The 15374-nt window shown below is 51.4% G+C and overlaps 1 protein-coding gene across 9 annotated transcripts in view; it reads left to right on the plus strand.

Annotated features, from left to right (window-relative positions):
- The window catches only part of IQSEC1 (IQ motif and Sec7 domain ArfGEF 1), a 456568-nt gene that overhangs the window by 396341 nt on the left and 44853 nt on the right, over window positions 1-15374 (plus strand). For all 9 annotated transcript variants that reach the window (XM_049863199.1, XM_049863206.1, XM_049863200.1 and 6 more), the window contains one exon: window positions 297-1546. In XM_049863199.1, coding sequence (XP_049719156.1) covers window positions 297-1546 — 1250 coding nt within the window. The remainder of the gene's footprint in view (window positions 1-296; window positions 1547-15374) is intronic.

Consider the following 15374-nt stretch of genomic DNA (forward strand, 5'->3'; position numbering starts at 1 on the left):
CTGCCATGCGCATGCACATGTTTGTGAACGACCACAAAAGCGCCACGGGTATTTTTAACCAATAGGTGGATTCACAAATGCAGAATCCACAAATAATGAGGATTGATTATACTTTTAATACCTTAACACAGTGTTTCTCAATTTTATTTGGTCTTGGTGCCCTTATTTCTTTGGGACATGTTGAGACCTCTCCAAATGGTGTCACCATGGGGTCAGGGAGCAAGAGCGAGCGTTGGTAGATGCTGTGCTGTGCTAGCCCACAGAGCGCCTTTATTCTCCTCTCCTTCCCCCACCAGGTGGAGATGCTAGAACGAAAGTATGGGGGGCGCCTCGTGACCCGCCATGCGGCCCGCACCATCCAGACGGCATTCCGCCAGTACCAGATGAACAAGAACTTCGAGCGCCTCCGCAGCTCCATGTCCGAGAACCGCATGTCGCGCCGCATCGTGCTGTCCAACATGAGGATGCAGTTCTCCTTTGAAGGGCCTGAAAAAGTGCACAGCTCCTACTTCGAGGGAAAGCAGGTCTCGGTGACCAATGATGGCTCCCAGTTGGGTGTCCTGGTTCCACCTGAGTGTAGTGACATTGGCAAGCCAGCCGCCATCAAGTCCCCAGCCTCCTCCAGTGACTTTGCGGATGCCATCACAGAGCTGGAGGACGCCTTCTCCCGGCAGGTGAAGTCTCTGGCAGAGTCCATTGATGACGCCCTCAACTGCCGTAGCCTACATGCCGAGGAGGCACCGGCCCCCGAGGCAGCCCGGGCCAGGGACACTGAGCCAAAGCCCACCCTACATGGCCTGGACCACCACAAGCTGGACGAGATGACTGCCTCATACAGCGACGTCACCCTGTACATTGACGAGGAGGAGCTCTCGCCACCTCTGCCCCTTTCACAGGTGGGAGACCGGCCATCCAGCACTGAGTCGGACCTCAGGCTTCGGGCCGGAGGCTCGTCCCAGGACTACTGGGCCCTGGGTCACAAGGAGGACAAGGGGGACACAGACACAAGCTGCCGGAGCACACCTTCACTAGAGCGGCCGGAGCAGCGGCTGCGGGGGGAGCACCTGCCACTGCTGACTATCGAGCCGCCTAGCGATAGCTCTGTGGACCTCAGTGACCGCTCGGACCGCGGCTCACTCAAGAGGCAGAGTGCCTACGAGCGCAGCCTCGGCGGGCAGGAGGGCAGCCCCAAGCAAGGTGCTCACAGCGGCCCTCCCAAGGGCCTCCCCCGGGAGGAGCCTGAGCTGCGACCCCGGCCCCCCAGACCCCTTGACAGCCATCTGGCCATCAATGGTTCAGCCAACAGGCAGAGCAAGTCTGAGTCAGACTACTCGGATGGGGACAATGACAGCATCAACAGCACATCCAATTCCAATGACACCATCAACTGCAGCTCTGAGTCGTCGTCCCGTGATAGCCTGCGGGAGCAGACACTCAGCAAGCAGACCTACCACAAAGAGACCCGCAACAGCTGGGACTCACCTGCCTTCAGCAACGATGTCATCCGCAAGAGGCACTACCGCATTGGCCTGAACCTTTTCAACAAGTGAGTACCCCATCTGCCCACCCGCCTGCCACGGCTGCCCACTGCCGTCTTTCCCAGGGGCTGGTGACCATGCTGATGCTGCCCTGCAGAGCCCAGGAGCTGGAGGAAGAATAGGGCAGGTGGTCATAACACCTGCTAGACGTCGGCAGGGCAAGCAGGAATGAAACTCACCTTCATTTCATGCTCATGTGCTCTGTGCTGAGATCAAGGTATTCACACTGAGAGATTAGAAATGAGCATTGAGAGGGTGGGGTGAGGCATTGCATGAACAGTGCCTACTACATGGCCTGGCTCAGAGTAGTGGTGGTCATGCAAATAGGATCATCAGTGCTGTTGTTAGGGGCAGTTGGGGCCCTGTGAGCAAAGGCCCAGCCCCCTGTCCCCAGGGCCAGTCCCCTCCAAGGGGCACTGTCATCAGGATAGCAGATGCTAACAGGTTAGGCAGGGGCAGGAAGGGGGCTTTTCCGTGATAAAGCTACTCAAGAGAAGAGTGTCAGTGGCATGAGTTTGGGGCCTGGCGTGGGATGTTCCAGCACACACAGGGAGTGCTGAGGACACGTGCTGTTTGAAGGCCAGAGCAGTGTACTGGGCCGAGCTATGCCCAGCCTTGCATGTCAGGTGCAGGAGTTGCGGTTTTACGGCATAGCTGATGAGGCACCTGCAGGAGTGGCAGGGTCAGGATGGCAGATATAAGCTGGACTTGGAGGTGTATGTCTAAGGAAGACGTAGAGATCAACCTGCTACTAGCCAGAAGTCTCAGAAACCCCCGAGGTCTTTGAGGGAAAATGTGAATTGGGTCCCTGGAGTGGCTGCTACCCACCGGGAGTTCTAGAAAAGTTATTAGGCGTCCGATGAGATCTAATGAAGGAGCCAGGTATTTAAAGCAGACTATTCTTAGCACGGCCTGAAATAGCAAGAGGAAGGGGAGGAAGGTGGAGCACTCCCTCAGAGGAAGGCTGGCAGGCTCTTGTTAAACCTGAGCGCTCACCTAATTTCCCTCCATGGGGCCTCCCAGATTTGGGGTCATCACGCGCCTGGTGCTGACTTCTCCAGGGGTCGTGGATGTAAAAGAAATGCAGCCAGTCTGCCTGGTGGTTACTGACAAGTGTCCTAGGAACCAGAAGCAGGCAGTAGTTTTCCCAGAAGGCTAGGCTGGGGTGACGAGAAGTACAGTGGGTCCTGGCCAACCACCCCACGTCACTTCCTCTTCTTCTAGATCTGTAGCGATGTGGGGGACTGCCAAGACCCCTTATTACCAGCACTGTCAGAGATATCAGAAAGGCCTGTCCCTGAGGTGGGGGTAGGGAAGGGTGCATTCATACTGGGACAGCCAGGAGGCTGTGGGTTATTGGTCCTTACTCAGCCTAGAACTGGCACAGTCTAGGTTCTCTCACATCTGCCAGGGTGATTTTCCTAAGATTCCCATTTTTCAGTGGCCTGCTACATGTACAGACCACCCCGTTACTGAGTGAGCCCTGGCCAGAGCAGCAAGCTGGACCATGGAGGGCCGTGTTCCACAAGGCTGCCCCACCTGCTCCTGGGCACCTATAGCCCTTCAGAGTCAGACCCAGGCCCATGGCCTCTTGGTGGAGGCTAGGATAACAGGGGAGCTCCCCTAGTTCCTGAGGTAACCCGTGTCCTGGTGTGAGAGCAGAGTAGACAGATGGAGGCCAGCAGTGGGGACGGGCGGAGACTCTGAAGGGCCTGCTCAGGCTCAGGAGGCCAGGAAAGACTCTCTCTCCACACACTTGCATTGGTCTCTGCAAATTCTTCCTGCTTTCATTAATTTTTAATTATATGAATGATACATGAATTCATTCTCTGTAGAAAATTAAAGCCTTACAGTTAAGGATAGCATCCCTTTTGACTCTTGTCATTTTGGAGTCTATCCTTCCAGACCTTTTTTACTGTGTAGTTACTGGTAGATATGTGTGTACCCTTAGGAAATATAGATAGTCATGGTTAAGAAAGCATCTCTGGGGCTGGACTGCCCAGTTTCAAACCTGGCTCCAGCACTTCCTATCTATATGTCCTTGGGCAATTTATTTAGCCTCTTATGTCACACTGTCCTCACCTGTAGAACAGGGTGATGCTAATAGCCTCTACCTCATAGAGTTGTGAGGACTACATGAGTTGATTTGTGGAAAGTGCTTGGAACAGTACCTGGCATGTAGTAAGTCCTATATGAGTGTCAGCTGCTATTATGATCCATACTGGCATTATTCAAGGGATGGGGTTATGTGGCATTGTCCTACTGTAGTATCACTGTGCAGTTTGTTGCTTCCACTCAGCAGTGCATCCTGGAGATCATTCTTGTCAGTGCACATAGAACCACGTCCCTGTTTGCTGCTGTGTAGCAGTCCCTGATGTGGTCCATGGGCTGGTTATTCTACAGGTTATTTGGCTTGGTCAGTTGCTTCCACTTTTTCACGATTACCAGTGGTACTCAGTGAGCAAGGATATACCTCCTTACACACACATCCTCTTAAGGAAGGTAGCTGGAAGTGGGATTGTTGGGTATTTTTTAGATAAGCATGCTTTTAATTGAAATACAAACAACCAAATTACTCTTTAAAAGGAGGCTGTACCAATTTCCTCTCTTTGCAGCTGAATTTAAGAGTTCCTGTTTCTCCCACATACTTGTCAACACTCAATAATTTTTTTTTCTCCCAGCCAGTGGGTAAAAACAGTGTCTGTTGTTTTAATTTGCTTTTCCCTGCTCACTCATAAGGTTGAGAATCTTTACGTGTGTCTTTCAGCCATTTGGATTTTCTTGTCTATAAAATGCCTATTCATATTCTTTGCCTGTTTTTCTGTTGGGTTCATTATCATTTTGATTTACTAGGAGTTCTTTATATATTGTGGATACTAATTCTTTCTAATTGTGAATATTTTCTTCTAGTCCATTTGTTGGCTTTTTTTTTTTTTGAGATGTAATTCACATACTGTAAAATTCACCCTTTATACTTTAAAAAGTGTACAGTTTAGTGGTTTTTAGTATATGTCACTTGTCTTTTAACCTTGTTTATGTTCTCTTGTCTAACAGAAGTTTTTCATTTTAATTAATCAAATTGTCAATATTTCCTTTTTTTATTACCTTGGTTTTTTGTGTTTTATTTTAAAAGACTCTGCCTGTTATGCCCCAAGTCATAAACATAGTTTTTTAGTCATAAGTGTAGTTTATTATATCTTATTCGGTACTTTTACAGCTTTGTTTTGTACATTCTAGGGCTTAAATCTGGTGATTCTGAAGAATGGTGCAAGGCGTGAAAGTCTAAGTTTTATTTTTCTATATGAATTTAGTCACTTGTCTCTAAACCATTTATTGAGTAACCTGTCCTTTCTCCACTGACTTGAGATGCCATTTAGTTCCCACATGAACATGGATATGTGCTTGGATTCTTTCATTCATTCAACAAATACTTACTGAACACCTACTTCATGCCAGGCCCTGTTTTAGGGGCCTGGGGTGTATCAGTGAGCAGAATAAAGATGTGACCCTTGTTGAGGTTCATGCTAGTGGTCAGTTAATTTGTTTATGTATTCCTCTGCCAACACCAGGCTGATTTAATTACTATAGTTTTATGATATGCTTTATTATGAGGGCAAGAACCCTTCTTTTGTTCTTTTTTAAAATTGCCTGTTCTTAGGCAGTTATTGTTCCATGTGAAGAATAACTCATTAAGATTCATTAAGATCCATTCAAAATCCTGTTGGACTTCTCATTGGCATTTCTTTCAGCTCAGAGATTAACTTGGGGAAAGACACCGTCTTGACAATGTTGAGTCTTCCTGTCCAGGAACATGGCGCCACTTAATGTTTGGTTTGTTCTTTACCACTCCCCCAAATGGAGCCTTGGTAGTGAAGTAGTTAAGAGCTCAGGCTGCTAACTAAAAGGTCAGCAGTTCAAACCTACCAGCAGCTCCTTAGAAACCCTATGGGGCAGTTCTACTTGTCCTATAGGGTCACTAGGAGTCGGAATGAACTCGACGGCACACAACTCCCCCAAATGAGGTGCCTCTAGAACTGTGACGTACAATCACGTGAAACTATTTAAATTTAAATTAATTCTGTTCCTCAGGTGCACCAGCCATGTTTCAGGTGCTCACTGGCCACGAGTGGTTGTGACTCAGTTACTGGGCAGGACAGATGTGGAACAGACTGGTCCAGAGCATGGATAGGGGCAGACCTGAGGAGCTGGTTCCAGGGGCACAAAGCAGGCCTCCCCTGGTGGCAGGAGCCACTGGGACTTCATGTGAGGCATACCGCTCTGCTCATTAAGGAGGCTACAGGGTGATGAGAACTTGTCACAAAGCGCCAGTTTATTCCCAGCTCAGCCCTTCATCCGCCATGCAGGATGGGCAGGCTGCTGCCCTTTGAGCCTCAGTTTCCTCCTTTGTGTAATGAGGGTAATGATACAACTTCAGAGGGTTGTTGGGAGGATTGAAGGTGAAACTGCTTTTCTAAAACCGTGGTATTTAAACAAGAAACACTTTCTTTTTACAGATTTGGAGCTTTTCAGTTTATAAAGCCCTTCCACATATGTGTCCCCCACTCCCAAGTCTCCCCTGGAGCCTCAGCAGGGCCCCAAGAGGGCTGATGGTTCTCCTTTAAGTACACAGAACCCTGGGCCCGCCTGTGGAGGCAAAGTTAGAGCCAGGAGATTGAGGCCTTTGAGGGCTGGGCGGATATGTGGCTGGTTTTTCTGAGGTGGGCACTGGAGCTGCTGGTCGAGGTACAAGACAAGGCCTTGGGCAGCAGGAGATGGACTGAGGGGAGCAGGTCTTAGTGGACACTGAGTAGCCCTAATACCCAAGGCTGAGTCCCTCCTCAGATTTCTGCATCCTGGCCTCATCCCCTTTTAAGTGTCTCCACCACCTACCTCTGCTCCTCCTTGCCTCTCCCTTGGGACCCTGGCATCATGTTCTCCTTCCCTCTTGGGCCCCTCACCTCTGCCCATACCCCTGTTTCCTGGCCCAGCTGCAGCCTCCCCACCCACCCAGCTCTTGGACACCTTTGGGATCCACCCCCTCCAGCAGTGAGCTTTCCTGCTCCGGCCTCTGTCTAGAGGGACCACACCCTTTCCAGGGTCTGTGATGTATTGGAATTAGGAATTATGTGATTAAGTGCTATGGCTGCTAACCAAAGGGTCCACAGTTCGAATCCACCAGGCACTCCTTGGAAACTCCATGGGGCAGTTCTACTCTGTCCTATAGGGTCGCTATGAGTCGGAATTGACTCAACGTCACTGGGTCCTGGGTTGGGAAGTGGGAGAACTCGAGGAAAACTAAACAAATGGAACCTGAGAAGGTGGTGCAGTTGGAGGGGAGGGAGCATCCCTGGAGCTGTGGCAGTCTGCCTGACATGAAAAGGGCTTCAGGAAGCAATTCCAGCCAGGCCTGGCCAGGCAGCCGCACATCAGATGGGAGAGAGGCCAGGTTCCAGGAGTGAGAGGTAGGAAGCCAGCTCTGCCACCTTCCAGCTGTATGACCTTGGGCAGCTCCCAGCACTCTCTGAGGTCCTGCCCCCGCCCCCTCATCGAGGCTTGCTGAGAATGGAGATAGGGGAGCCTGGTGTCCAGGAGTGCTTAGTCAGAGGTGCTGTCTTGGTTAGCTAAGGCTTCTGGGCCCAGAGCGAGTGCAAAGGGAAAGCTGTGTACAGGGCTTTAGGAAAGCCCCAAACCATTTTTCTCCATTTATCATGATGATGTTTATTGGTTCAGTTGTGAGGATTTTTGTTTTTTCACATTCAGGCATAATTCATACTGAAGGCTAAAGTCTTTGACCTTCATCAGCAAGTGCTTCAAGTCAGTAAATAATAGTGGCTAGTTTTTTTTTTTTAGTACCCAAGTGGGCTGACAGTGTGCAGGCACTCTTCTCCAAGCCTGTTGTGTTTTAACTCATTTCCTCCTGTGGAGTCATTGTTGGTTGCCATCAAATCGGCTCTGACTCATGGCAACCTTCTGTATAACAGAAGGCAATGTCTGGTCCGGTGCCATCTTCACGATCCTTGGTATATTTGAGTCCATGTTGAGGCTATCGTGTCAATCCATCGCATTGAGGAGTTCCCTCATTTTCGCTGACCCTCTACTTTACCGAACATCGTGTTCTTTTCTAGCAATTGGCTTTTCCTAACGACGTGTCCAAAGTAAGCAAGCTGACGTCTTGCCAGCCTCGCTTCTAAGGAGCATTCTGGTTGTATTTCTTCCAAGACCGATTTGTTCATCCTTCTGGCAGTCCACGGTATATTCAGTATTTTTTGCCAACACCACAGTTTGAATGCATCAATTCTACTGTCTTCTTTTTTCACTGTCCAACTTTCACTTACATATGAAGGAGATTAAAAAGACCACAGCTTGGGTCAGGCACACTTTAGTCATCAAAGTGACGTCTTTGCTTTTTAAAACTTTAAGGAGGTCTTTTGCGGCAGATTTGCCCAGTGCAATATGTCATTTGATTTCTTGACTTCTGCTTCCATTGATGTTGATATGGTGATACTTGATCCAAGTCGAATGAAATCGTTGACAACTTCAATTTTTTCTCCATTTATCATGATGTTGTTTATTGGCCCATTTGTGAGGATTTTCATTTTCTTCACATGTAGGTATAATCCACACTGAAGGCTATAGTCTTTGACTTTCATCAATGAGTGCTTCAAGCCATCTTCATTTCTGGCAAGCAAGGTTGTGTCATCTGCATATTACCCTCCCTTGAATGCTGGAAGAGTGAAGCATAAGTACAATCTCCAAGACTCACAGCACTGCTTTCTGACACCCCTCCTCCATTAGCTCCATCAGGCAGAGGGCCACACAGAGCTGGGCAAGGGGCCTGGGTGCTGGGTAGAGGGGAGGTGTAGCTCACAGAGGAGAGCCTGCCTTCAAACGCAAAACCCTGGGGCTGGAAGGGACCTTAGAGGCCCTGGTGAACAGCCCCTACCTTAAGGGGGACTTCCCTACTGCCACCACCAAGAGATCATCGAGCCCTGCTTACATACTCCTCAGAGATGAGTAGCTCACTCCCTTTCGAGGGAACCTGTTCTGTCATGGGAAGATCTGGTGAGGAGGACACACTTTCAGGGGTGGGAAGGTCTGACCCAGCCTGTGACAAAACCATGCCAGAGTAAAGGAGAAGGACGAGAAGGGGGCAACAGAGGAAGCAAGGTGTTGCATCACTGAACATGTATAGGGAGCCAGGCGGGAGGGGAGCACGGGTCAGACTTGTTAATGAGTCTTCCTCCAATCCCGATACCGCAATTCTGCTTTGTATAGCTGAGCTTCACGGATTGTTTGCTCAGCATACAGACTGAATAAGTAAGGTGAAAAGATACAACTCTGCTGCACACCTTTTCTGGTTTTAAACCACGTAGCATCCCGTTCTGTTTGAATAACTGCCTCTTGATCTGTATACGTTTTGCATGAGCACAATTGAAGGCAGGCTCCCCTCTGTCAGCTAGACCTCCCTTCCACCTAGCACCCAGGCCCTTGCCCAGCTCTGCGTGGCCCCCTGCCTGTTGAAGCTAATGGGGGAAGGGTTACGGTAAGCACTGCTGTGAGTCTTGGAGATTGTACTTATACTTCACTCTTCCAGCATCCAGTCTTCCAGACTGTCCTGTGAGGGAACCAGGGCTCAGACGGTGCAGGGACTGGTCAAGACTCTCACAATAATAGCAGCGCTGGGGTTGGGACCCTGATCTGCTGACCCCAACTCCACGCTCCTTGCATATACCAGGTTGTAATTAAGAAAAATAACAGTTATGATGTAACCTGTATAGGCTATATATTATGTACCAGGCACTGTGCTAAACACTTTGTTTGCGTTATCTCATTGAATCCTCACAATAACCCTGTGAAGGGTAGGTGCAGAAGGTAGGAAGGGATCAGAGAGGTGAAGGCACTAGCTCAAGGCCACAGAGCCAGAAAGTGCTGGCTGCAGGGTCCTGGTGCTATGCTTTCTGCTGTTGCTTGTAGTGCTAACCATTTAAAGACACTCTGTCATAGGAGTTTTTAGCTGGACCTTTGGAGGCTGGGGTTTCACTCCTTTGCCTCCTCAGGTGGTTTGACCTAAACACAAGCCATTCCTCTGGCCTGCAGCCCTCGCTGCCATCAGCTTCCCCAGGAGTCTCTAGCCCTGTTTGGGGCCTGCGGTGGCTGGTGCTGAGTCCCTCAGAGAGGAAGACAGAGCCACAGCAGGCCCAGCAGGGTGTGCCAGCCCCATTCCTGAGGGTCATCTCTTTCCCCTGCTTTCTGGAATGAGTGCTAGAAAGACCCAGGCAGCACTTTCAGCTTGGGTTCCCAGTATCAGAAAGGGTTGTGTGTAGGTCAGAGCTGTGTAAAACGGGCAGTCTGAGGGAGAGAGGGCACTTGGTGCCCCTAGAGGTGTGCAAGCAGATGTCAGGTAGCCACTTCTTTTTGGGTGTTAGGTGGGATAGGAGCCTGGACAGCCAGCTGGAAGGGCTTTTCCAGGTCTGCAGGGATTCTCCAGGTGCTGTACTCAATGAGTCCATCCCTGCCCTGTGGCCAATTCTGAAAGCAATCACCAGGTGGGCCTCGGGGTCAGGCTGAAAGTCCTCAGGTACTCCAGGTACACAGACCCTTGAGTTGGTCTCTGATCTCTCTATGAATCAGGGCCTTCTCCATTGAAAGTGACAGAAACCCAGTCACACTGATTAAAGCACAGCCGCTTTCCTGGTTCATGTACCTTAGAAGTCCTGCCTTCCTCGATGTCAGCGCCATCCTACCTACCCAGGGCAGGGTGGCTGCCAGCAGTTCCAGGGCTCACGTCCAACCTCATACAGCCACAGCAGGAAGAGAGATTGTCCTCCTCTGAAGCCAACAAAAACCCCAGAATGTTTTCCATTGGCTCTGACTGTCCAGCCTGGGCCACAAGCCAGTCTGGGATCTGGGAGTGAAGAAAGCCCACTTGGGTCATGAGGATGGAGCTAGGGAGAGTGGAGGACGGTCCCAAGGCTGGTAGTGGATGCGGGGCAGGGAGATGCGGGCAGGTCCCACTTCCACATCCCTTAGACAGGTGGAACAATTAAAATGACCGGCAAAGCTGTCCCTGGCCCTCCAGGCCCTGCTTGGAAAGGAGTAGATTAAAGCACTTGGCATTTCATTCCAGCAGATTGGTGTCCCTTAAGCACAACTCTCAGGCTTCTAATTGCCCTCACCAAGAACAGTGCCCCTGACAGCTTGTGAGCAAACCAGGAAAGGTACATGTGAAGGAAGTGACTGATGAGTTCGTACACTTGTAGCTGAGCCTGAATCGGTCCAATGTCGAGAAAAGCTGGCCCAGCCAGCCCTAGAGGCAGCAGCTGCAAATGCTGGCTTCTAGGCCCAAACCCAGTGCAGTCAGAGCAGGGTAGTGCTTAGGCTCCCCTTCCATGGAGCCTATCAGGGGGCAGCAGGACCCAGAGGTGGTCAATTGTAGATGGCAAAATCACTGCCCTCAGCACCGTATTGTTGCTGGCTTCCTAAGGGTGGAACTAAGACAGGCTAAAGAAAGTAACCTGGAGGTATGCACAGAGAAATTTGAGGATATGATTTGACAGAGTTGGATAAGATTGATTTTCAGTAGCAGTGATGGGGTTGGGAGGGTGGAGTGAATTTTAAGGGGCTCCTAGGAGCAAAGAGTGGGTTAAAAGTCCTTGCACTCATCTTGCTGAGCGTCCTGGGCCTAAGCTGTTTGACCTTCCATGTGCTCATTTTGTTACCTGTCAAATATGGCTTTTGCCTTGACTGTTCCTCTGCCTGGTCCACTCTTCCACCAGACCTTTCCATGCTAGCTCCAGCTTCAGTGCTACAACCTCAAGGAGGCCTTTGTCAGTTGTCCTCCCCCTGTCCCCTTAGGTGGAGGCCACTGTCGCCTCACCCTGGTTTGGTGGCTGCCAGCACTGGTCCTTCTCTATAGCCAACAATGCTTTTTGAGTGCTTAGAGGCATAGTACTTTAGGTGCATTAGCTCATCTGATATTCACGACAGCTCTGCTTTGTGTATAAATGGGGAAGTGAGTCACAGACAGGTTAAGTAACCTGCTTAAAGCCACCCAGCTAGCAAGTAGCAGAGCTGGGATTGAAGCCCAGGCTTCTGGCTCCAGAGTCCATGCCATTGACCACTATGCTGTAGTGTATCTCTGTATCCTTGAGTATGATCTCCCTCCTTCATCGCTCTCCAATTAGAGTGCGTGTTTCTTGAGGAGGGAGACTCTGTTTGGACCATGGTATGCTGGCACAGTGCCTGGCCCTGAGTAAGTGCTCGATAAATGTTTGTGGAATGAAGAAGCGAATAAGAAGGGCCAAGAGCCTGAAACTTACCCTGTGGACGTTGGTGGCCTTGAAAGGTTTGAAAACAGAGTCCTAGTGATGCAGGCTCTCTGAGTCACGTGTGCCCCAGCCCCAGATGAGAGCATGTCTTGTTTCTGTATTTGTTGGGCATGCCCGTGCCAGACACTTGGTGTCCTCCAAGGGCCCATAGAGGGCCATCTTCTATCCTTGGAGGCCAGACTGCAGTAAATGCCCCTGCAGTTGCCCTGTGGCACCTGAGTAGGGAGAGAATGCAATCACAGCTGGGCCAGTACCAGGAGCCCCACCTCTGTCTCTGTGCCTTTGAGGTGGAACATGAGACCCTGTGACCCAGCTCCCAGCCAGGGACTAACCCTCTCCATGTGGGTTCTGTTGTGCTGCATGGCAAGTAAGCTTGCATTGCAAAGGCTTAGCACAGCACAGTTACTCTCTCACGCCACATGCCCATCATAGGTGTGTGGGGGCACTGCTCATCACAGTCTCTTGGGGACTCAGACTGACAGGTGTCCTTTTGGTGTGTCTTCCATGTTCTCTGTGGTGAGGGAGGAGGCATGGGGACTGTGCACAGCCCCTGTCTGGAGGCGGGCATACATGCCTGTACTCATAGCTCACTGCCACACCTTGCTCCTGGAGCAGGGAATGCAGTCCTGCCCCCAGAGGGCAGGGGCCATGCTGGGCAGTGCTGACCACTGGCCCTCCTGTGTCCCTGCACCATGCTGCAGTGGGGGGCCCAGCACCTGTTCCTTCAGCCAACAGGTCAGGCCAGTGTGGACCTGGGCGGGAGCTGGGCAAATCTAGAACTCACACCTGATAGGGCCACCAAGAACGGATTTGAGGCAGAAGAACTTGGTGGCTGGGAGGTGGGTGGAGTCAGCAAGGCCCTGGCTGGAAGAGAACTCATGCCAGCAGGTGTCCCAGCCACCACCACTGCTTGCTGCCAGGGAGGGCCTTTCCATGCCCAGTTCCTTCGTCTGTGGAAGGCCATTCTCAGGCTCCCCATTGCCAGCCAGATCCACCAGGCCTTAGCCCCCAGCCCCTCCCAGCTGCCTCAGCCTGCCCACCCAGCCGGCCTCCAACCTGGACTCCTGCCTTTGCTCATGATGCCTTCTCTCAGCTGCTTGGTAAGTGCCTGGTCACTGGTCAAGGCCCAATCAGTTCAGATTCCTGTCGTCAGCGACCTGAGCCCACCAGGTACAATCACCCCTCCCACATTTGAGTCGGTCCTGAAAGCTGGAGCCATCCCGGATTCATTCCTATTCGTACCTCCCCCTCCACGTACACATACGTCCCACATGCACACACACATGGATCTGTCACCAAATGTTATCAGCTCTACCCGTAAACTGTCCTAAAACTGACCACCTCTGCCCATCTCACCTGCTGCCACCCTACCTGCCTGGTTGTAGGAGGCTCATCTCCCAGCTTCTACACTGGCCCCAGTTCTTCCCAGAGGAGCCAGAGGGAACTTCCTAAAAATGGAAATGAGATCAGTGCCCTATTCAGAACATACCTGCAGCTTCTCATCCCACTCAAAAGAAAACCAGGCTCCTTCTTGTGGCCCTGTGGCTCTGTGTGGTGCAGCCTGCCTGCCCACCTCTGCCCATATCTCATCTCTACCCCCGGATCCCTACTGTCTGTTCCAGCAATCCCATTCCTACCTCAGGGCCTTTGCATTTGCTGTTACCGCTACCCAGAAAGCTCTCTAATCAGTCCAGTTGCTCTCTGCTGTCACCTGCCCAGAGAAAGTCTCCCTGTGTTACCTGCAGAAGCCTCCTTCCCCCACTGGCCCTATCACCCAGTCCTTTGGCCTTCAAGGTGTGGGTCCTGGCCTGCCACTGCACTGTATGTGCAGGCCCAGCCTGAGCAGGTACGTGGGACTTCTCCAAGCTAAAGAATCGTTTTCCCATGGCCCCTGACAGCCCCCTCCCCTGCTGCCACATATGTTCTTTCCCACCATGCTCTGAGCTCCTCAAGAGCAAGAGAGCTCTTAATCCATGATGCTACAGGATGTGGGTGTGTGAAAACACAGAGGGAGTGGCTAGGGGCCAGAGGAGGGAGAGAAACTGCCCATGGGGGAGCAGGGGCAAGCAGGCTCTGGCTGGGCCTGGACTGGGGTGCTCTTCAGGGACCTCAAGAACCAGGCAGGCCTAGGGGCTACAGTGGGCGACAGAAGAGAGTTCATGTGCAGGGGCCCAGCCCAGTCCACCAGTCCTTGCCATGCAGAGCATGAACCTGGGGTACCAAATTATCAGATTCTCTAGGAGGAGCTGGAAATCTGAATTTCATGTGCATCTTCCAATTTTTAAATGTTGGCAACCAATTAGAATTATTTTTTTAACCTTGTGTGGGCCAAAGCAAACACACCTGTAGGCCATAAGTTATGGCCCCTCATGTAGAAGCTGAGGAGGAGAGGTGGCAGGGCTGGCTCTGAGGGGCCAGCATTGGGTGTGGTGGTGAGGAGGCATCGTCCCAGGCCACAGAATCAGCACTGGAGGCAGAGAGGCTGGGAGAGGCCGGAGGAGTTCTTGGTTGGGGACCCCATAGCCACAGGGAGTGGCGGGTGTGTTGACAGTCCCAGGACCCTGGCAGTGGTGAGGAGCAGGGCCACTCCGTTACCAGCTTTCTTGCTGGGACCAAGCTGAGCGGCAGCTGCTCCCTGCCAAGCTGCAGAGGACAAGGTTAGGGTGTGTGGTCATTTGGGGTGAGAATTGTAGGAGTTTTGCTTTTGCTTGCATGTGGAAACCCAGGATCTGCAGGCCACTGCTGTCTGCCAGGAGCTGCAGGTCTAGGGGGTAGGTGGACACTGGCTGGACCTCCCCCAGGGGACAGGAGAGCACTGACCTATACCAGCTAGGGCAGGGAGCCCGACTCCCTTGTTATATGGCCAGGTCCAGAGGTGGAGAATATTCCCCTAAGCCCACAGTGTGTATCACACACCTGGGCTGTGCCCTACACAGACCGTGGGGGTTAAGGAGGCTCATACTAGCAAAAAAGACCTGAGCTCTGAGTCCCAGAGGACAGACCAACAATGTCCTTTCATCTTGGTGGACACCACTCAGCCCTGCAGGGCCAGCCCTCTTGACTTCCCCAGCTGAGATGGTGCTGTGACCTGGGGCTGGTCAGTTTACCTCTCTGTGCATCCATTACCTCGCCTGCGGATAGAAGAATCACAAGAGCCTTTCACGGTGCTTATTACCTGCATTGTTCAAAGCACTTAACTGTAGTCACTCATTAAATCCTTTCAGTAAGAGAAGGGTATTAGTTTCCTAGGACTGCTGTAACAAAGTACCACAACGTGGGTGGCTTAAAATAACAGAAATTCATTCTCTAACAGTTCTGGAAGCCAGAAGTCTGAAATCAAGGTGTCGGCAGGGCCATGTTCTCTCTGAAGGCTTGAGGGAAAAATCCTTCTTTGCCTCTTCCAAGGATTGGTTCCTGGCAATCCTTGGCCTTCCTTGGCTTGTACACACATCCATCACTCCCATCTCGGCCTCTGTCATCACGTGGAGTTCTCCCTGTGTCTGTCTCT

The sequence above is a fragment of the Elephas maximus genome, chromosome 20 (genome assembly GCF_024166365.1).
Source record: "Elephas maximus indicus isolate mEleMax1 chromosome 20, mEleMax1 primary haplotype, whole genome shotgun sequence".
Taxonomy (NCBI): Eukaryota; Metazoa; Chordata; class Mammalia; order Proboscidea; family Elephantidae; genus Elephas; species Elephas maximus.